The 22,286-nt window shown below is 39.3% G+C and overlaps 3 protein-coding genes across 6 annotated transcripts; 2 read left to right on the forward strand and 1 right to left on the reverse strand.

Annotated features, from left to right (window-relative positions):
- Positions 1 to 1,174: 1,174 nt before the first annotated feature.
- On the reverse strand, positions 1,175 to 2,507 carry LOC117786662. The gene is made up of 2 exons (XM_034625009.1): positions 2,404 to 2,507; positions 1,175 to 2,338 (listed from the first exon to the last, which is right to left on the reverse strand). The coding sequence occupies exons 1-2, from the start codon at positions 2,417 to 2,419 to the stop codon at positions 1,203 to 1,205; spliced, it is 1,152 nt and encodes a 383-aa protein (XP_034480900.1). The 5' UTR covers positions 2,420 to 2,507; the 3' UTR covers positions 1,175 to 1,202.
- A 2,837-nt stretch (positions 2,508 to 5,344) lies between these two features.
- LOC117786653 (E3 ubiquitin-protein ligase RNF146-A) lies at positions 5,345 to 10,558 on the forward strand. The gene is made up of 4 exons (XM_034625000.1): positions 5,345 to 5,743; positions 5,807 to 5,973; positions 6,924 to 7,077; positions 7,816 to 10,558. Exons 1-4 carry the CDS (start codon positions 5,461 to 5,463, stop codon positions 8,640 to 8,642), a joined length of 1,431 nt encoding a protein of 476 aa, XP_034480891.1. The 5' UTR covers positions 5,345 to 5,460; the 3' UTR covers positions 8,643 to 10,558.
- Positions 10,559 to 12,680: 2,122 nt separating this feature from the next.
- On the forward strand, positions 12,681 to 22,239 carry LOC117786645 (mitogen-activated protein kinase kinase kinase 13-A). 4 transcript variants are annotated; one of them, XM_034624986.1, is made up of 8 exons: positions 12,681 to 12,815; positions 14,382 to 14,620; positions 17,845 to 18,336; positions 18,398 to 18,589; positions 18,658 to 19,311; positions 19,374 to 19,530; positions 19,859 to 20,757; positions 20,819 to 22,239. In XM_034624986.1, the coding sequence occupies exons 2-8, from the start codon at positions 14,463 to 14,465 to the stop codon at positions 21,237 to 21,239; spliced, it is 2,973 nt and encodes a 990-aa protein (XP_034480877.1). In that variant the 5' UTR covers positions 12,681 to 12,815; positions 14,382 to 14,462; the 3' UTR covers positions 21,240 to 22,239. The 4 variants fall into 4 exon arrangements, with proteins under 4 accessions (XP_034480877.1, XP_034480879.1, XP_034480878.1 ...); XM_034624988.1 differs by lacking the exons at positions 12,681 to 12,815; positions 14,382 to 14,620 and adding exons at positions 15,281 to 15,584; positions 15,795 to 16,051; XM_034624989.1 differs by lacking the exons at positions 12,681 to 12,815; positions 14,382 to 14,620 and adding exons at positions 15,283 to 15,351; positions 15,795 to 16,051.
- The last annotated feature ends 47 nt before the right edge of the window (positions 22,240 to 22,286 follow it).

The following is a 22,286-nucleotide window of genomic DNA, read 5'->3' on the forward strand; positions in this document are numbered from 1 at the left end:
TTAATTATGTGAAGCGCTTGCCGAGGACAACAACAGACAAGATAGAGGAGACAACAACAAGCAACAAGGCAACTAGACAACTTCAACTTCAAGTTCAAAAGTTTGCTGCTAATAAAATGCTTAAGGAGTGTCCTGTCTGCCAATAAAACCCACAAAAAATGGGCTAAAAATTGCATTTCTTGTTCTTTATAAGTATATATATAAATTTTTTTTTGGTTCCTTGCTTTTTTTAATAAAGACATCAACAGATGGGCGACGATAAAATGCCCAAGATTATGGACAAAAGCCAGAGAAGCGCATCGGACAAAAGGCGGCCAAGCGGCGTGTGGTTTTTGACACCCCCCAACAAAAGGAACCGAGTCCTTTTTCCGCTCTATTTCTGACCCGATAAGCTTCGGTCCGCAACTTGGCATTCACATTCAAAGTAGCTCATAAGACGTTGTATAAAGCCAACACTTGAACTGGGCAGGTCAACTTTCGAGTACTACCCCCTTCCTTTCATTGTCCCCCTTGTGGAGATCTGACCCAACGTTTTATGACCTTAAAGATAAGATTTTAACATTCGCACTTCTCTGTCAACTGCTTTTTAATGTTCAAACTTTTAATTAGCAGGGCTGGGAAAAAAGAACTCCCTTTCCCTTTAATTTTTTACTGCTTTTTTCAACTGTTCACTGTTAACAGTTATTTGGCATATCGCTTACAATTGCTTTCCAATTGCTGCCAGCAATTTGCAACAACAATAAAAATCAAATACAACGCGATAAAATCACAAATCGAAACGTTTTCCTCCGGGCAACATTTTGCACCTTGTTGACATCCCAAACAATTTGGGGCGACTTGAGTGTAAGTAATCGTAGTATGCAAGCTGATGTATTAGAAAATACCCTGTATAGCATGAGAACACCCTTCGATTCAGATATCTTAGACAATCATATAAAATACTCAGGTATTTTATAGTGATAAGATAAATAATTTCGAAATACCATAATTTCTTACTGTTTGAATAACTGTCTTGATTTTAATTAATACAAATATGTAATTCTTTTTAATATTCGTAATGTTTTATTATTACTTTTTTATATTTTTTTTATGATGTGAAACTTTTGGATTTAATTCCAAGGAATCATTTTATATATGACTTTATTTACATTATTTTTAAACCATTTATAACTTTTGTAAAATTCTTTTGATAACTCTTAGACTTAGACCAATAATCCGCTAACCTTGAACTGTGGCAAGTTTATTACCTTTCTGCGGAACTCCATCACCTCACAAGCATAGGAGTAACCGGCAGAAATGATATTTCGCTTCCAGTTGATCCAGTTGATCCTATCGCTGACATCCTTACACAGAATATAGCCATTTTCGATCTCACCGGTACTGAGATAGGGATTATTGACACCGACTAAGACAATGCCCTTTTGGGTGGCAGGCTCGATGATCACACGGAAAAAGATCTTGGGAACTGGGATCAGGCCATTGCCTTGCTCATCATAGGACAAGTACAAGGGAGTCTGCTTGGCTACCTTATTGGGCAAAGTGGTGACACCCCAGACGCCAGTCCAGCAATCCAATTTTTTGCCAGTCTTGGTTGCCCATTCCTTCACTCCTTCCACGACTCGGGCCCAGTTGCCAACATTGAAGGACTGCCATTGAGGCGCCGCATTGATGAACATGAAGGCGGAACGCTGCTCCGGAGTATAGGCAAAGTCGGTCTCGGCAGCCAAAAGGCCTCGGGTCAAGAACCTGTTCGCATCTGAGTTAATATATCGGGACGCGTCCATGCCCAAGGCCTTATTGATGGTCTCCTTCTGCACCTCCGGCGTGTAGAGTTTGTCCACCTTTTTGCTAGCGAAGAATCCGCCGTGAGCAAATTTTATTTGATCCACACCCGTGGCATAATAATTGCTGGCTCGATCCAAAGTGTGATAGACATAACGTGTGACTTCCTCATTCTCATCGAAGCACACCTCGTACTCTTTGATAAACCGTTTTCCGTTGAGTTCGAAGCCCACGTCGATCAGGTTGCCACTACTGCATCTGGAACCGGTACTCTTGCCAATGAAATCCGGCCAAGATAAGCATCTAAACTCCGAGATGTGGTACTCGTTATCGCCAATTTTATACCACGAGCCTTCCATACAAAAAGCAGTCACGCTTTTTTTACCCGAAAAGGGCCAGTCCAGGGACTTACTGCAGAAAAACTCAATGGGCTCGCCGGAGGCAACCTGTACGTAGCCGTAGGCCGTGTAGGGATAAATCTCAGAGGTGCCTGGCCTGATCAACAGTGGCTGAGGATCCTTCAACTCCGTGCTTCTAATCCGAATGGAGCAGAGTGCTAGAAAAGCAATCAATTCCAGCCAAATAAGTATTCAATGCTGGCTAAAGTTTCAAGGAACTTACCAGCTCTGGACTCCATATCCGCTGACCACAGTGACTCATTTTGGCTGGGAAGCAGACGAGCCGAGCAGCCACTTGCCAAGAATAATAGGGCAATCAGTATTGGACTCCACATGTTTAACTACTGATGGACTTTCTGAAAAAACCATGCGCTTATATATCACTACAAACACAAACAACAACTAAGTAAGGGCTTTGAACTTTTAATTAAATCTTTAATCAGCACCTTTTAACTAATAAATAAATTAAATTTTTTCCAGCAAATAATAATTATTTGATAAAGTTAGTTGAGCATATCTATAAATTTCTTTCACTGGTACTGTTGTCAGTTCCAACAACCAAAACTATCTCTAAATTAAAATTTATATTAGCAAAGAGAAAAAAAAAGATAAACTATATATAATACAAAAGCCCTACCTTTTTAACTGTTTATTACAGGGTATTAAAACCATAGCCTACTTATGGGCGTTGCGCTTCTTGTCACCTGTTGTGCCTGGCTGACTTTCTGACTACCTGGCTTGCTCTAGCTTTATGTTCGCCCCACGTAAATCTTTAAAATCAATATGCAAGTGACAAGCAGCTGAGGCTTGAGGATAAACAACAGCCCCAACCCCTCCAAAAATACAGCTTGAGAGCTGGCAGGGAAAACTTGGGGTGAGGTGAACTGCGAACTGTGTGATGACAGAAAGAATTGAATTGGGAATGGAAAAAGTTGACTTGGATGGTTTGTCAGCGAGATTTTGGCTTGGGGCAACAGACAGTTTGGCAAATTGAAATGGTTTAGATTACATTGAAATTGTCGCAAAGATTTTTTTATAAGCAGCATATGATTTCTCGGCTCTACAAGCAGTTGAATTAAGAAATTTAAAGCCGTATGGACATAATTTCTGAAAAATTCTATATTCTTAATGATTTTTAACCATTTCTTTTGAAATTTATTATCAAATCTTAATATTTTCAAAACTAAATAGAAATTTAAAAACGATTCCTTTCCCAAATTAACGACATCGATAAAGTATTTATATAATATTTTATATTGTACATCATTATAACCAAACACTTATTTAAGACTTGTAGATAAAAAAAATGATATTGTCAAGATATAAAAATCAACATTTTAATAGGAAAATGTGCAAATTTTGGTGTGTTTTGCCTAAATGCTCGTAAATTTATTAGAGCTTAGCGTTACAAAAATGTTCCATAATAAGCCCAAGGCTCACATGTGTAAACAGCCAATTTTCGTTGATTAAAGGGATTTGTACAAGGAAAAAGCAAAGAAAACCAAAAAAAGATAATAAAATGTGGATGGCTGTGATGGAGGAAAGTCAAATGATAAAATAAAGAGCAATGCAAAAGTAGCTTATTACAAGCTGCCGCGAAAGAGGGTGCAAAATAGACAAAGACCAAGACTAACCCAAACCCAAGGTCTGCCGCAAGGACAACGCATTTTTTTAGGGTAAAAAAAGAAGTGCGCAGGATATTCGGACTAAAACGTAGTGTGAGTTGTAATATTTTTATGCTTATGACTTGATGGCGTACTTTGTGTTAATAATCTAGAGGCAACTGCGGTAATAAACGTTTTTTGTGATAATTACATAGAGATTGAGCATTAGATATTTGCAGTGCTTTTCATGGCTTTTCTTTGTGGCTGACCACAATACACTGGAAACTGAATGTAGGATTACAAACATATTTTCTTGTTGCTTGTTTGGCGCATGAAAATTCAATTGCCAGGATTGGTAGAACAATTAAAAATGGCACAAGGTGAGTGGAATGGCGTTTGAGTTGGAAAACTTGTGGCGCATATTAAACAGTTTTTGAAAATCAGAGACAGTTCTGAGCACGTAGCGGTTAACTTCTCTTTTTGCAACACATTTTTAAATGGCAAAAGCGAGTGAGGCACGTGCATTAAACAGCCCAAAGGCTCAAACAATAACAACAACAACATGCATACATACATATACGTACATATGTGGAGTAATTTACAAAACTCGTCGACTCTCGACTGTCGACAGTCGGCAGTTGACTTCAACGCGTTTGTCTGCCCGGGGTCCGCGCAATTAGGCAATTGACCATGCAACTTGCTTCTGTGTCTGTGTGTATGTGTGTGTGTAATTGACAAAAAATGACATGCTATTGTGGAGGACAGTCGTCCATGCAGCAAAAATAAACCAAAAATTGATTTTCATGTAATGAGTTCAAAAGGGCTGCATATGACTGTCGCCTCGTTCTTTCTGTGTCCTTTTTTGTACTTTTTTCTTGCAACATGCAGACTGCATATTAAAATGTGCGTGATGCCATGTGACGAACGCTGAAGTTACTTTTTTTATTGTTATTATTGCCGACTATAAGGGCTGTCAATTTTTATGAAGTTAAATTACCTGGTACGCGGGGGGCAGCAGATTGTTGGGCTGCGCATTGTGTGCAAAAAGGTGTTGCATGTAATGAAGCGCATAATTTTAATTGGCTTTATGCTTGAATTTAATGTGCTACAATTCTACTGTAAAATGGTCATTAAAATTATAACAAAAATTTGCTACTAGCTGTTAATAAATCAAAACAATTATTATACCGATTATCGTATTCGAATTTTGAATTCTAGTTCAAATTGCGCGCGTTGAACAGCACTAACGTATTTTATTGTATTATACAGCACTTTAAAAAGTTGATCGATTCTGCGCAGCGATAACATAAGCACAGTGACAGTGTTGCCAATAGGCTCGAATTCGTAACATGGTTTCTCTACGAGTTTTGGGCAACATAAACAACAACAGGCAGACTGTGAACCTAAAAACAAATTGCATTTATTCAAAAATTTAATTAAAATGGATATATTAAGAAATTCAAGATTTTAAATAGCTGTATTAAGATATTAAAATATTTTAAATTGTCTGCCAACACTACGCTAGTGTCAACATGGCATAAAATATATCGGTATATCGATAAATGCAACTTCGATATCAACATACCTAAACGCAGTTGCAAAAAGAGAAAAACATTGTTTTTTGACGCGTTGTGCAAACGCCACTCGAGGTGTGTGTGCAAATCAAAACTAAAATCATGTCGCAACAGCGTGCAACAAGCAGCAACGACGGAGCCACCAACAACGCTGAACAAAGCACTAGCAACACAAACAATGCGATTGTTGTTTTGGACGACAGTGACAACGAGGACGATGATATACAATTTGTGGGTACAACTATTTCGCGTCCTGCAATACCAATGATCGATCTCTGCGTTTCACCATCCACCTCAGCTGCTGCGGCCGCCGCAGCTGCTGCGTCAGCGACAGTTGCCAACGTTGGTTCAGGTGATTCACTTAAAACCACCAATATAGAAACAGGTAACATAAAACCAATGCAATAGAAATATGAATTAAATCTTGTAATGAAATCTTTGTTTATAGCTGCCGCCTCGGCTGCATCTGATGTCACTGCTGTCGTCGCGGACACGGACACACCCACACACACATCCACACCCACCGCCGCCCTGGAGTGTCCCATTTGCTTGCAAACCTGTATACATCCCGCCCGTCTTCCCTGCGGTCACATCTTCTGCTTTTTGTGTGTTAAGGTGCGTATGAGTCGAGTCTCAGAGTCTCAGCCTCAAATCCAGACCCAGCACCTTTCAAGCCGGAAGCATTTGCAATCTATTTGCGTATGCAAGTCGCGTCGTCGTCTCAATTTTTGTTGCTTATTTTATATTTGGGCAAAACGCCTGAAACGCGTGCGCCCAACGCACGAACGGCAACAAGTTCAAGGCTGCCTTCTGTTAACCCTTGTGGGTGCCCAAATCCCACTGGACGTGCTACTGCTTGAATAATTTTAAATACTTCCGCATAGCGATATAAAATTGCTCGATCAATTGAAGTCGTCGGCCTTAAGTGTGTGTTTCGTTTGGTGTATCCAGTTGTTATTGAACGTTCAGTTGTAACTAGTTTATCAGTTAACTTTCAACTAAACATATTTAATTTAACTTAAACTTAGTTAAACGAGAATGAAATGTAATTTTAGTTAACATAAATCACAGCCATTTTTAAAAATACTTTCAATGACAAATTTGTTCTATTTAAGTGTGGCACTGTTAATAACATTCTGTTATGCCTGTTAACATTTCCTTGTAATGTTTAACAAGTTTGAAGTTTTTAAGAAACCACTTTTTACCACATTTAGTATTGAACCTTATAGTCTACCTTAAAAATTGTTCACTGACTGAAATGAAAATATAAGGTCAAAAGGAAAATATGTTCAGGGTGTCATAAATATCCTTTTTTTAATTCTGTTCTGCTTTTTACTTTCGACTGATTGCTTATATGACAGCTTTATGATATTGTAGTCCGATTAAGACCAAATTTGTTCATGGTGCATAAGATAATATCAAATACACATTATGTAAGATTGCTAAAGATTAGTTTCATCAAGATAGCTTTAAAACAAAGAAACTAGTTATCATAGAAACAGACTCAGTTTATCATCCTGATCCTGCCATGCCTCCACACATTTGACAATTCTTTGGTATTACAGGGAGTCGCCTACAAGAATCGTCGCTGTGCCATGTGCCGTCGGGAGATTCCTGCTGAATTTCTGGATCATCCACAGCTGGTGAATGGCATTGATGACATTTGTGCCACACGCGCAACGGAAGATGGTTATCAATGGTATTATGAGGGTCGCAATGGTGAGTGTATGCTTTTTTCGGTGGTGGTGCCTTTAGCCCCCATAGAATCCATGTCCGTGGTCCATAACCCAAATCACAAACACACACAAATCGTAGGCGGCTGGTGGGCCTACGATGTGCGCACGAACGAAGACATCGAGACGGCTTTTAAGGCCTATGAGGAATACATAAGCATACATCCAGAAAAGGTCTTACCTGTAGAAGCTCCTCTGCGGATGTCTGCGGATGCAATGACTCCAGACGTGACCGTAGGTCAGAGGGAACGTAGGGAGTCGCGAGAGCCTGTGGACTGGAGTCAGTATCTAGAGGAAGATTATTACGATTATGCCTTTGCTGGGTTTACAGAGGACGAGGACTACGAGGCTTGGTCCAGTGATAGTAGCTCCGACTATGAATATCGGTTTGGAGTCAATAAAGAGCATCCCAGTAAATTACATCAGCTCATCTGTGGCCAGATGTACATCATCGATTTGGTTAATATGACGCAAACATTATTGTCACAGCCCACAAAAAAGCGCAATATAATACGACGCAAGTCATCAGAGCCGACTCCGGACGTCAAGGGCGTTGCAGGACTCAAACACCACTAACCACAAAACATTCAACAACAATCTTCCCATAACATTCACTATTCCCTATCCTCCTATCATAATCCTTGAAAATTATTCCAAACAAGCAACAAATGTGATAACCAAACGAAGCCAAAAAGAAAACCCCTTTTAACTACTTACTGTACAGGTTGGTGGCAATATGACGATCGCACCAGCCAGGACATTGAGGAGGCCTTCAAAAAGGGCGACAAATCCTGCTCCATACTCGTTGCCGGCTATGTATACATTGTGGATCTGGAGCAGCTTGTGCAGCAGCGTCAAAATGAACCCACCCGCTGTCGTCGTGTCAAACGTGACCTGGCCACCATACCGAAGAAGGGCGTGGCTGGACTACGCATCGAGGGCAACCAGGTGACCAGTGACACGGTGTTCAGTCGACCCAGCAACCCAACACCGACTGCTGCCGCTGCGGGTGGCGCTTCCAGCTTTATATCGACCATTGCTGCCCGGGATGCGGCCATTAGGATTGCCAGTGATATAATTGGCTCGACGCTGGCGCATGCGGATGAGTTGACACGCGGTCTGGCCGCCAGCAACATCAGCGATAGCGCCAACGATCTAAGCGGTGAGCAAGCCTACTCCAATCCTACACAGCAATCCAACACAGCAGGTGCAGAGCAACGGGAACGGGAACAGACGGGTATTATGGGTATTGCCGCCTCGCGTTCGCTTGCCTCCTCGCACTCGAACTCCATACAGGATCTCATGCTCAGCGCCACTGAGGATTTGTTGGACACCACACAACAGGTTATTGAGACCAATCAACATACCATAGATCTCTTCGAGCAGGCCTTGAACGATTTTCAGGCACTCACCATGCGAAACTTTGCCGACTCCAGTGATGAGGATGACGATGATGATAATGGTAATGATAATGTTAATAATGGCGTTGTGGTCGAGCAACTGGAGGCGAGCGAACCACACGATGGACACAATGGCCCATTGAGTTTTTAATTATCCAATCATTTCATTAACAATATGCATACATTAAATGTACCGTTAGCTTAGACAACAAAAAGCTAAAAACTTAAAGCTCGAAACGCGATCGAAGTTCCTTTTAGAAATGTCATCATTTCGGAATGTTAACTAGAGAAATGCCGCGCGTACCTGAGAATATCTATATAAAGCACTATATAGGGCTCTATGCGTGAGCAAGAGTGCAAGACAGAAGCCTACAGGGTAACACATACACACATACAAATATATATGTATACTAGTTCCTTATCAATCTGAACCTGAACAACTGTAAACTTTACATACCATACATAAGTATAAATTGAACCATTGTTAGGAAAGATGTGATTAGGAAATTGTAATGTCAACTTGTTTGAAAATACTATGAAGTTCGTGAGCTACTTAAATTAAATAGAAAGAGATGTTTAATATATTACTGTAGTCAGACAGACAACAGAAACATTAAATTCCCAGATTACCAAATACCAATAATATATTCAAATTTGACAACATGAACATAATCTATTGGGTTCGATGAAATCGCTTCAGAATCTCTTATATGAATATTCAGTTATCCCCTGTGTTTAACATAAGATGTACTTATCCTTACAAACAATATACCCTACGTATATGTGTATTTGTATATTCTATAAATCCCCGCAACCGAGCCAATTAAGAATCCACCAAGAAAGCGTAGTGTGAGAAGGACAATACATATATGTATATTCGATTGGGTGATGTCAGGACAGAAATCGATGGATAAACTTGATGTACTACCATTTTAATGAAGTGCAATTCGGTTTATATATATATTTATATATTATTTGGATAGCTTCAAAACTTTGTTCTTGACTTGATAAAGTTGTCGATGAAGCTTCCTGTATTTTATTATAAGTCGCCGTTAAGTGCGTTAAAATAAAACATTTCTGTGAAAATTTAATATATAAGTTATTATTAACATTTCGGTTAGTCACAATTGAGTCTGAGTTCTTCTTGTTTTTAATTTATTCTTTTTTTATATATTATTCATGACTGTCAATTGTGTCTAACCAGAATGCATTTGCAATTGCCTTTATTAATATATGTATGTATATTTTGTGACTACTGTTTTATAGATTCGATTTGTACCCCGCCATTACTTCTAACTGTGAAATGCCTAATCCTAGCTATCCTTGTATCAACGATATTCCTAAAGCTCTACTGACTTCAACCGCGAGAGCTCTCCTCCTCCTCCCCCCGGTAATATAAAAAAGCAGCAGCCAAAAAAAACAAACACAAAATTATAATACTTATCATATCATATTTGTCATATTGATCATTGTCTTAATCCAAGTTCGAAGAAAGACATAGAATTAGCCTAAGTTCATCTCTTTTGCCCATTTTAGCCAGTGGAAGTTTCTATCTTTCTCTTCTCTTTTCTTCTTTATATTCGACTGCCTCGCATAGTTCTATTTTCTATAGCTCTCAAATTCCCTTTGATCTGATTAATTTAAGCATTAATGCACTGAAGACTTAATTCATTACATTACATTATTTAAATTATTTCACTTATTCTATCTTTCATATTGCAATGGGAAAACAAATCCAATCTGTGCCAAGCGCAAATCGTAAACATCTCTGCTTTCCGTTAACAGTGAATTTAAGCCTTTGCTTTATAAGTACTGTTAACTTTACATTAACAGCATGTCTCGTTTGTTCCAGCAATTCATACATACATTTTATTAATCATTATTAAAATACTTGGTATTTACAAAAACAACTCAGAACAAATTCATCAATGCTCCATCATGGGGCATATTTTTTTAAGATTTACTTAGAGGAACAGTAATGTTCTGATTACATTGATTTATTATACTTAAGATTCTTAACTATTAAATGTATTTAAGTTGGCAATAAATATTCACATTCAACAAAAACCTGACACGACTTCTTTGATTTTAAAAGCCTTTAATTACAGAAAATTAAAATTTCATTATAATTACACAGATAAAAAGATATAAAAAGCAGTAATTACAAAGTGTAAGCGTAATTTGATCAGCCTAACTTTAATCGTTTTCCTGTTTATGATAATATCATACCAAATTGTAATTTAGAATAGTACATGTTACAAATCCGAAGTCGACACCACCTAAATTCTAGTGAAAATATCTCAGATATCGAGATAAAAATCATGTACATTAACGAATCTGATAATTGGTATCGGTAACAGAGATTCCGACCCTCTTTGAAGAACCACTTGCTCTCCCTTCAACTCAGTTCAACATTATTACCTGCTCTCGGGTTCAATTGAAATCCTTTTCTTTACCTTTTTCTTTGTTTGCTAAACGGCAATGGTTTGAGAGGGGGATCAACATCGCCATCGGACCCTGTCCGTCTACAAATGCTTGACTATTGAGTCATGCGCAATGGACCAAAAGAAAACGCACGTATGCAGCATATTAATTTACTGGGCCTCTTCTTCTTGTTGTTGTTGTTAGTGAACAAACAAGAAAACGGACAGCAACAGGCTTAAAGCAGTGCAAGAGCGAAAGAGGAAACAGTGGCGCTGTGCGAAAGAGATGGAACACGATCGTAGCTGTCACATAAATATGTGTTCGCATTCGGGTTTTGGAGAGTGTTCTCTGGGTGTCCGTCCCCGGATGAGTCATCGTTGTTTACATAGAAATTATGCTACCTGCTGCATTTTTGCTGCTCGCCGTTTTTCTACCTGTTCATGAAATATTGTTAAATAGGCAAACGTCAACAGAACTTGTATAACACCTTGCTGCCGTCTCTTATCAGCCAAGTCACAAGTTGCACCGTTTGCACGCTTCACACAGAAATCAACGCTACTGATTATAATCTTTCCAGTACGAGTGGATGGGAAACTTTCGTTTATATGTGGGTGCTATCAAATTAATATATATTTTTTCACTTATGACCTTAAGTGTGTATTATACTAAGTACTATTATCTGAACAATTCGTTAATCTTTTGAATGGTACTAATATAACTGTCTGTCAGTTCAAGTAAGTTAAACTTTACCTGAGTCTACATTCATTGATCATATGTTATTCATTTTATATAATAATTATTAAGAGTCTATAATCGCATTTGTCCCAAAGGTTAATACTAAAGATATATTTAAACTATTTTAAATATCACCATTTCCGTCATAAAAGTCAGGTAAGCATTAGGATCAATTATATAGAGTTGTATTAATATATGTAAAATAAACAAAATAATAAAGCTGTTACTTGTATAAATCTTAACTTTCTGATAAAATATATTTTAGGAATAAACTAAAATCTGCTAATAAGAAAGTACACTTATAAAAAAGCACCTGATAGCTTAAGACTTAACTAGCAGTGCATCTACAAAGCCTTGACTCAATATCTAGATGAGCAATAGGAATATCTATATTTATTGTTTATTACTGCTTAAAATGTTAAGTAAATCTAATCCAAGTAAATATTTTGTCTATTAACTTATTTTCACCCTTGAGTTGACATTTTTTTGTTTTGGTTTTAAATTTGTAAGACCAAAGATTTGCAGCTTAAAATAATTTTGATGAATAAGGAAACAAGCGATCGTTTCGACCAGTGTAGTAATCCTTCATTTATAAGAGGAACCATTAAGCTTGCTGTATCTCTAGTGTGTAGCAAGCTTTTAAGCTTTTCTAACAGTCAAGAGCTTTTACAGTGGCTCGTGATCGTGCAACTTCAGCCAACAACTTGAAAATAAAGCAGCAACAACGGCTTGCATGTGTCGGTGTTGGTGTTCGTGTTGGTGGTGGTGGCGGTGTCGGTGGCTGTCGTTGTCGCTCACTGGCCATGGGATGGCTCTCCGTTGCCAGCTCTCTCTCACTCTCCGTGCCGTTCTCTCTCACACACACACACTTGGACAGGCACATGCGCAGTTCAACCTGCGCTCCAAACTGGTTTTGAGGGAGGAATTGGCCCGCTTGAGCGCTGTGGCTGTTGTTGGTACATACCAATTGCTGATGCTCTCGGCCAGTCGGGCTGAGCGTGCGCCAGTTTTTTTTTTTTTTGTTAGTTGATTTGTATCTACCTTTGGTGCGGACGGTTGGTCGGTCGGAACGTTATCTAAAGCGCTACAAAAGGCAAACCAGTCTTTGTATTTGTTAAATTTTTGTTTAATTTCATTTAAAATTGTCGCAAAATACACAATAAATGTAAGTGAATGCTAAACAATTGAAACCATTATGCAAAACTCAATAAAAAATGTGCAAAACTGCAGTGGAAAGTGCAAATAAAAATTTATTGATTTTCTTCAACCGAAGCAAACGAAGTAGAAGAAGCAGCAGCAACAGCACAAAAGTATAAGCTGCGCTGTAAGGTTTCCAACTGAGTGTGAGAGACCGTCCGAGTGTACAAGTGTGTGTGCGGGTGTGTGTGTGAGTCTATGTGTACGAGTATGTGTGCACATTGTGTTCGTGTGTGTGGCAAAATTTCATTGTAGTTGCTTGTTGTTGTTATGTTCTAGCTTTAGCCAAGTTAAAAGCACAGCACCAAAAAAAACAAGAAAAAACCCAAAGGCGAAGCAAAAGAAGTGAAATACAAAAATACTTGGCAGCTTATATGTATGTATAAGTAAATACATTTGTGCTGGTGTGTGTTTGTTCTTTTGTGCAATTTGCCATTTTAAGGCATATAAAATAACAACACCGATGCATTTGAAAGTGAAATGTGCGGTAATTGATAAACGGATATGTCGATATGTACATATGTGCATATATATGCGTGGTGCTCTTGAAATTCGTTTGATAGACTGTCGCCATTTCTTCTTCTTCTTCTTGTGTTTTATCACGCGCTTCCGCGATGGCTTAAAGCTTTACTCCCTTCTCTCATTGCATGCGTTAACGCTTTGCGTGGGTCGCGCTTGTCGACGTCACACAGTGGATCGTTTTGTCAAATTAGTTTGCAAAAATTGAACTTATGATGATAACTGCATAGTGTCTACAAATCCAAATAAAGTTTAAAAACTATGCAAGAGTGGTATTGAAAGATATTGGTTAAAATATTATAGAATTAAAAAACTACCAGATTTTTGCATCACTCGCCACAATATTTATTAAAATTAGATTTTTACATGTCGAATTTGAATTTATATCTTTAATAAAAAAAAGTAAAAATCGAGTAACAAGTTTGGGTACAATTTCATCGCAAAATTAATAATATTTTTCTTTAAGACAGTGATGAAGCTTTAACCATTTTCCATTTTAGAATCTATAAAAAGTTTTAAATAACGTTAGCAATTTTCAAATACTCTACAATTTTAAAAATATGTATTCCATCACTTGCTTCGAAATCGCCAAATATTTGCATTAAAATTAAGGCTGAAGTCCTTTGTCTTCCTAGTTAGTTTGCCACGTGACCCGGCGAAATGAGCCCACTGTGCGTCCTTACCATCAACTGTTGTAATTTTTGCCGTTGGCGCTTTTTGCTTTTCGCTTTTTGAGTTGACTCTCAAGCGTAACGAGAGGAAGGAGCTGACGCCAAAGCGACTGAACGTGCCTGCATCCCCCAATGCTAGTACTTACACATATACACACACACATACTTATGCGCATCCTGCGCGCTCGCGTTTGACGACGTTCGGCTGCTTATTGATTTTTGATTTTACGTTTTTCATTGATAAAAAGCTTAAACACAAAGGCATTCATTCATTTGTATTCCATAATGCGCGTGTGTTAATATTTTGTGAAGATTCAATTTTTAATTCGCGTACTCCTTCACAGCCTGACCGTAAAACTAATTCCGTTACGCCCAGCATGTCGTAGGGCGTCCGCAACTCGAATCCAAAACAAAAGAAACGGACAATGCAACCATTTAGCGACAGTCTGAGCAAAAGTCGCGATGATTTGGTCAATGTCGTCGCCTCCAGACACCAGCAACAACAATTGCACTACAGCAGGCGCAGACACCATGGCAGCAGTCCAAATCTATCGCTGGACCAGACCGATAATTTGCGGCGAAGGTAAGTTATCGATCATGCTTTAGAAAATGTCATCAATCGTTATTGCCCAAGGTCAAGTTCGTTTAGAAGCAAAGGGGGGTTTATCACTTGTCTATTTGCTTTTAATTTGTTTTAAAATAACCATAATAGGAAAATAGGATAAATAGATAAGAAAAAAGTATAGGTATATTTTTTATTTGCCAAAAATTTTTCAGCACTGAAAAAGAAAACTCACTCTAAAAAAATATATTACCATTTATAGTAAATTTTGTACAAAAATTCGATTAACAATAAATATTGAACACGTGCAAAATGCGACTTGTGGTGAAATGATAAACAGAATCGGGAACTTTAAAATTTCCTTGTGAGGCCCCTTTGAAAGTAGATGTACATACATATAAACATAGATACATACATACGTACATATTTGCACTGTCTTACAATACAATACTCAGGCACACCTGCCAGTGTCGCAAACTGGTTTCAAAGCTAAGGCGGACCAGCCGCATGCTGCCCAGTTTTCAATGCTCAATGCAAGCACTTCCCAAAGTTGGTCACTCTAACAACAAAACTTGATAACAATGAACGTGAAATAGAGAGAGGAAGCGAGCGAGAGAGAGAGGGAGAGCGCAAAGCTGTGCTGATAATGCGAAACGAGCGCTTGTCGTTTTGGGAGCTATGCTCGCATTTTAGTCTGCGAAAATCAATCGTTTCAGCTGGTTGTGACCGCGAGAGAGCGTGTCTATCAAATTGTGAGCCTGCCTTAATGTGTCTCTGTGTGTTGTGTGTATGTGCAGACAAAAATAAAAATAACACTGCTTATCGTCAAATCAGTTGCTAACTTGTGCCATTGTGTGTGTTTGTGTACGTGTACGCGATGGCGCAGTTTTAATACATTTTGTGCAAAAAATTCATGAAATTATTACATACTTTGCACACCACCAACACACAAAACGAAAGTGTTACGCAGACGCTTCTTGGTCGTGTAATTAACGCAGCAGCAGCAGTAGCAACAACAACAACACTTTACCAACACTTACCTTGACGTCATTTTTTTCTGATGCCAAAAACGTATTGTTGTTCTTGTTGTTGGTTGGTTGGTTCGGTGGCTGTCAGTGCTTGGCACGAAGCGAATGAACGAATTTAATCAAACCTTGTTGTTGTTGTTTTTGTTATTGTCGTTGTATTTATACAGTGCGTAAAAAACGTCTGGCGGCGAGTGTGGAAATTTGCATTAATGCAGCAAAGCGTTGTCGTCGTCGTTTTAATGAATGAGTTTGTAAACAACAAAAAGCAAAAGTGCGCAAAGAACGACAAAACTAATTGCAAAAACAAACACAATTAACCGTGAAAATTAGCGCGAAAGAAGCGAAATAACATCATAATGGTTTATTATATACCAATGTTTGGACGTACCGATCCGCCGGACAAAATAATAACAAAGGAAAAGAGGTAAATTAACACAACACAGGGTGGTTCAAAAGGGATATCGTTTAATAGTGTGACCAGATATTCTTTGTTTATACTGATCGCTTTTGCCAACACTGCAACACACACATTTGGGGAAACTTAACACTGACTCACTCCAGAAAATACCGTTATTGGTGTGTTGCACTTGCTGAGCTCTGCAAAAAACCAAACCAAACTAACCAAATTTCCGCGTTCTATGAACCACAGCACGTCAGCAGCTCACAGCAACAACAAAGGTCAAAACGTGCTGCTGTAGCAATTAATTAATGCGTTTAAATTTCATAATTTAAAGGTTTTTGACATTAGTTGTGCGGTGGCTGCGGCAACATCGACAGCGACGTCGACGTTGGCGTTCGGAAAGAATACAGCACCCCCAACAAGCGTAAGAAGTGCGAGCGGGATGTCTATACAAACATGTGCTGGGAAACAAAAATCTGCACAGTGCACTGTCAATGTGTAGGTGCCCAATCTTTGTGTGTGTGTGTGTGCTTATCGGCGGCAACAGGTGATTTTGCCTGTTCGCGCACATAGACTTCACTTGTCAGGCCGCCAGACTTTCTACGCCTTGCTGTTGTTATTGTTGTGATAAATGTTTTTCACCTGAAACTAAATATCTGCGACAGCGGTTGTTTGGCTCTCTATTCATGCCCATGCGATTCTTTTTCTCTCTTTCCCTCACTCTCTCTCTCTCTCTCCCTCTCTCTTTGTGAATGGTGTTTATCTTATCGTGTGCAAAAAAAAAACACAGTAGGAAAAACAACAAATACAAATTCCAAGCACAAGCTCTAAAACACCAGGAGAGCAGCCTTTGTGGTGTGAGTAAACACATACACTTGTACATACAATTACACGCACATAGAGTACATGTAGGCGTGCATGTTTCTCGTATTATGATTGTGAATTTCGTGATCACTTTTGGGCTTTTTTAATATTTATTTATTTGCAGAGCTTTTTTTTTTTTTATGTTATTATTAGCTTGTTTGTGTATAAATATTTGTTTTACTCAAACCTATCTATTAGTGATAATATTAAAAAAAATCCCCCGAATCATAGATTATTGTACGGAATTGATTTATATTAATAAACCGTTAAGCATATCTGCTTATTGTGACTTGAGATGCGCATATAAACTGACATTGTTATTTATATGATAATCAACATGAATATAAACCGGTTTTCTTAAATTATTATCCAGTGGACTTGAAGAACTAAAAATATAGAAAATAAAGTTTAATAGTTTAGTCAAGAAATGGACAATAGAACCAATGTGACGTCTTATGTATGTTTTAACACTTACAGATAACAATGGTGATATCTACATCAAGATACACATATTTAAAAAAAATTCCATTTTGAAGTTGTCGGATGTTATTGATCAAAAACTTTGTCAATCTTTCTCTTTAAACATATATTTCATTTTATAGCTTTTCTGCTTCTGAGTTTATAAGTTTAATACATCTGGTTTTATTCTATAGTGTATGTGATAGGCTAAATATTTAATTGTAAAAAAGTCCAATGACTTTTTTATTAAATCTCATCTATGTTGGGTAAAAAGTACAGCCTCCTAGTTCTTACCAATTGGCTCCACAATGATCAATCATTCAGTCAGTGAGACAGTCAGGACAAAGAGCTCATGTATATATAGGTAAGATTTTGAAAAGGCATAATAGACAAAATATTAAATGAATGAACCTTGATCAAGCGGGCAAAAAATCTTTAATCAGTTAATTAATCATGTTATTTATCTAAATCTTTTTTTTGTTTGGAATTTGCAGTATGGCCTGTCTGCAGGATGAATTTGGACACCTAGGACTTGCCACAACAGATCTGCCATTCAAATCGGCTGACCTCGATTCATCTGCTCCACAGCACCACAACAACTATGCGGAGATCACAGACAGCAGCGCAGAAAATACGTGCCAACAGCGCTGGCCACCACATGCAGGAGGCGGGGGATTGGCCAGTGCATTTGGGCATCCGGACAAACCGATTGGCTGGATGTATGGGCTATTGGGTTGCATGAAGCCCGTGTTGTCCTTCATTGGCAAAGCGGGTGTGATCGAAGTGAAGAGTCAGCGCACCGAAGACTGGGAAATACCGTTCGAGTCTATTACGGATCTGGAGTGGTTGGGCAGTGGTGCCCAAGGTGCCGTCTTCAGTGGAAAGCTAAAGAATGAAATTGTGGCCGTAAAGAAAGTAAAGGAACTAAAGGAAACGGACATCAAGCATTTGCGAAAACTAGATCATGAGAACATTATCAAATTTAAGTGAGTACCGAAATTAAATCAACTGCTTGGCAACTGATTAACTTAAGATTTATTTTCACAGAGGCGTTTGCACACAATCGCCCGTATTTTGCATCATCATGGAGTTCTGTCCGTATGGCCCGTTGCAGAACATTTTGAAGGAGGAGCAGGTCATGTTGCCGTCCCGTTTGGTCTCTTGGTCCAAACAAATTGCGCTGGGCATGCAATATTTGCACTCCCACAAGATCATTCACAGAGATCTTAAGAGTCCCAAGTGAGTAAAAGTTAATGTGAAACCCAAAAGAAACTTCGAAACTTAATTATTTCTTTTCAATCCATTAGCATACTGATTAGTACAAACGAAGTGGTGAAGATTAGCGACTTTGGCACGAGTCGCGAGTGGAATGAGATTAGCACTAAGATGAGCTTTGCGGGCACAGTGGCCTGGATGGCACCAGAGGTCATTCGGAATGAGCCATGCTCGGAGAAGGTGGACATTTGGTCGTACGGTGTGGTACTCTGGGAAATGCTCACCTGTGAGATACCCTACAAGGATGTCGACTCATCGGCCATCATTTGGGGTGTGGGCAATAACTCGCTCAAGCTGCTCGTGCCCAGCACCTGCCCCGAAGGCTTCAAGCTCCTCGTGAAGCTCTGTTGGAAGAGCAAGCCACGCAATCGTCCGTCGTTCCGGCAAATACTCAGTCATCTGGACATTGCCGGGCCGGAGCTGTTGCGTAAAACTGAAAAGCAATATTTTGAGACTCAAAAGTCATGGAAGGAAGAGGTGCGTTGCCATCTGAAGGAGATCACTCAGAATGGAACCAGCATACACAAATACGAGCAGGATTTAATAAAAAGACGCACCGCCGAGTGGCGACATGCCCAGGACATTCGCATGGTCTACGAGGATAAACTGCAGAAGACGAATCAATTGTTCTTCGAGCTCAGCGAATGCATGACGCAGCTGCAGGAGAAGGAAAAGGAAATTGCTGAGTAAGCACAAATTGGCCAATTGCAAATTTATTTAGTTAATTATTTACTTTCTTTTGCGGCAGACGGGAAAGAAAATTACCTGGATCCGGCTATAAGCCCACCAGAAGATTGGGCAACACTCTCAGGAAAATGCAACATTATCGACGTCGACTGAATGCGCCGCCAGCACAACAAATTCAACAGCAATCCTCAACACCAGATCCAGAGACCACGCCAGAGGTAAACAGAAATCTAGCTCTCTCAGATAAAGATCGATTTGATACAATAGTATTTATGGCTAATTTTTGCCTAAAAGTATGCAGAGGTTTTTATGCTCTAGAGAATTGGAAAAGAATTTATTTCAAAAATATCCGTTCAAAATGCTGTTTTTTTTTTAAATGTCAGAGATTAAATTTTACATTTGGAGAACATTTTTGAATTTATATCTTATGTGTGTAACGGGTTTCTCATAGTCGGGGACTCGACTATAATGCTCCCACTTGTTTTTTTTTTTTTTCAAAAATATTCAGATAACGAGAAAATAATCTACAACCATTATGGCTTTCAGAGTCCCGTGAAATGCGTGCTGTATGCGCAGCTGGACGGCAACTGCCAGCCCAAATCCTACTGTGCTGTGGGCAACGGCCTCATCATTGGCGGTAGCATGTCCAGCAAGAATAAAAAGACTTGGCGTCATCGACGCAATGGCTCGGGATCCTTTGCCGCGCCACCCAAATACAGTCCGACCCGTGATCGTCGCTATCAGAGCGAGCCGGAGAATCGTAAGGTGCAACTGGTGGAGCGGCAAACTCAAACGGATGCCATGGATGTCAGCGAGACGGATATTAGTCCCAGCGCCGAGCATCCGATTGATGTGCCGCCTCCCAATCATCGACAGCTGCCACTGCAGCTGCAACGTGTGCAACAATTGGCCGCCGTGATGGCCCAGGCCAAGGTTCAGGCCAGCACACCAGTCAGCAACAATTCCCCAGCCAATGCCGCTAGTCCATCGAATGGAAATTCTCTTAGCAATAGCGAATTGACCTATCAGGATGCCTGCTCCAGTCCGGATCAGCTCATTGATGATGTGATGAACAGCAATGAACGCTTGGACATCGCCGACTGTTGCAGCGACAATGAGAATCTTGAGCGTTTGGGTCGCAAAGTCATCGAGTTTATTAACGAGAATCGTCTGTCCATACAATCGAATTCCACTGAGAATGGCAACGGCGGAAGTGGAGGAAGTACTCACAACACAGTAGCTCCTGAGCTGCGTGATGTGGGTGTGAACAGCAGTCCGTGTCTGAGTCGATGCAGCAGCACTCAGAGCAGAAGGCAAAAGAATCCAACAATTGTGATCGCTAGCAATGCGAATGGAGAATCTTCCCAGGAGCATTTGGGTGAGGATAGCTGGTCAGATGAGGAGGGCGAGGATACAGACTACAATTATGCGCTACGCCGAAGAAGGTGAGTGTGGAGAAATTCCAAATGAAAGTGTATTTTATTAACTGTCTCTATATTATTGCAGCATTGGTCGTCTGCCCATCGGACGTGGAATGCGGCCGAGACGCAGCTACAAGGCGCCACTGTCTCAAAAGATTGCCATACACAAACGAAATGTGGTCATCGTATCCGATGAGGAGAACACCTCCGAGTACAGTCACTCGCCCTCGAGTCAACACTCGACGCTTGAAAGCAATACGGATGTGCCTGAGGCTCTGAAGCAGACACAACATCAACAAAAACAGAAAAACACAAACAACAGTTCCAGCGAGGCGGATTCAAGTGACTCCAGCGAGGAGGAGCAGGAACAGGAACAGAAGCCCAAAGCAACAGCATCTGTTGTGGCAGCTACAGCAAATTCCACGTTACCCATGGGCGCAATACGCAGTAGCGATATTATATCCATACCGACCTATGAGGCTGATGGCGCCGTTAATATGGTTTAACCTAGTTACGCATAGCCTAAGTGACAAACAAAAACTCCTAAAACAATTAATCGAAAACAACTATCTCTATATACTCAAAAACAAAAACAAGAAAAACAAAAACCCAAAACTGTATGGTATTATCTGTGTCGTCGTATGTCATATACTATGTATGTCCATGTCCGATCGTCCCTTTAGTTGTATGTTATGTATCTGTATGATATGATGATGGGCAACGATTTGAAGCGTTGAGCGTTTCAGTTACCATTAAACCATAGCCGCAAACGCAACCTCAACCCCAAAACTCAACCTCCATGCGTTAGGGGCAATCTTTTCACTCTAACTATCGTATGTTTTCATGCATTTCCTAATTTGCAAAAAATTTATGTTTAAGATTTTGTTTAACTCTATAAGCTGCCTTTGTAATATATTTAAAAAATGCCGTAATTGTACATTTAATTTAGTTATTAAGTAGTTTTCAATCTTAAGAGCTTAATCGCAACACGCTCCCAACAAATACAAAACAAAAAAATACAAAAAAAAGTGAATAGAATTGGCCTCAGGCAATAAATAGGAAAAGAATGAAATAAATACTTATTGTATGTGTAACGCAAAATAGTCAGGGATATTTTTTATATAAAGAAATTTGCTAAGAAATCAAAGAGAATGATTTTTGAAGAAGCGCATTAGATTTTTTAATTTTGTAGTCCGCATTGGGATACCTCCAAATCATTTTGGAGTAGTCTCATTCTGGTAATCGTACTTACTTTTTCAATATGCACAAAATTCAAAGCTTCAGTGCCTTAAAGCAAGTATTTGAGAATCGACAAAATAATATATAAACAAAAAAAAAAAAAACTAAAACAAAACTAAAAATGGAAAATCTGAAAAAAATCGACCACGGCTATGACGTGGAAATGTGCGCTTTTACTCCTTTTAAGACTATAGAACACACGGTATCGATGCCACCAATTGTTTGTCCGCTCTAAAATCATCCTTCTCGAAAGCGCACATCACGCTACAAAAAAAAAGTTAAATTAAAAGAAATTACAAATTTAAAATACATAT

The sequence above is a fragment of the Drosophila innubila genome, assembly GCF_004354385.1.
Source record: "Drosophila innubila isolate TH190305 chromosome 3L unlocalized genomic scaffold, UK_Dinn_1.0 0_D_3L, whole genome shotgun sequence".
Lineage (NCBI taxonomy): Eukaryota > Metazoa > Arthropoda > Insecta > Diptera > Drosophilidae > Drosophila > Drosophila innubila.

Bases quoted from the DNA above. Each gene is read 5' to 3' on its own strand.
- LOC117786653 (XM_034625000.1), top strand. From the start codon at position 5,461: ATGTCGCAACAGCGTGCAACAAGCAGCAACGACGGAGCCACCAACAAC. The intron at 5,974-6,923 runs GTGCGTATGAGT...TTGGTATTACAG, and splicing joins TCTGCTTTTTGTGTGTTAAG to GGAGTCGCCTACAAGAATCG. The intron at 7,078-7,815 runs GTGAGTGTATGC...CTTACTGTACAG, and splicing joins GTATTATGAGGGTCGCAATG to GTTGGTGGCAATATGACGAT.
- LOC117786645 (XM_034624986.1), top strand. From the start codon at position 14,463: ATGCAACCATTTAGCGACAGTCTGAGCAAAAGTCGCGATGATTTGGTC. The intron at 18,337-18,397 runs GTGAGTACCGAA...TTATTTTCACAG, and splicing joins GAGAACATTATCAAATTTAA to AGGCGTTTGCACACAATCGC. The intron at 19,531-19,858 runs GTAAACAGAAAT...TATGGCTTTCAG, and splicing joins ATCCAGAGACCACGCCAGAG to AGTCCCGTGAAATGCGTGCT.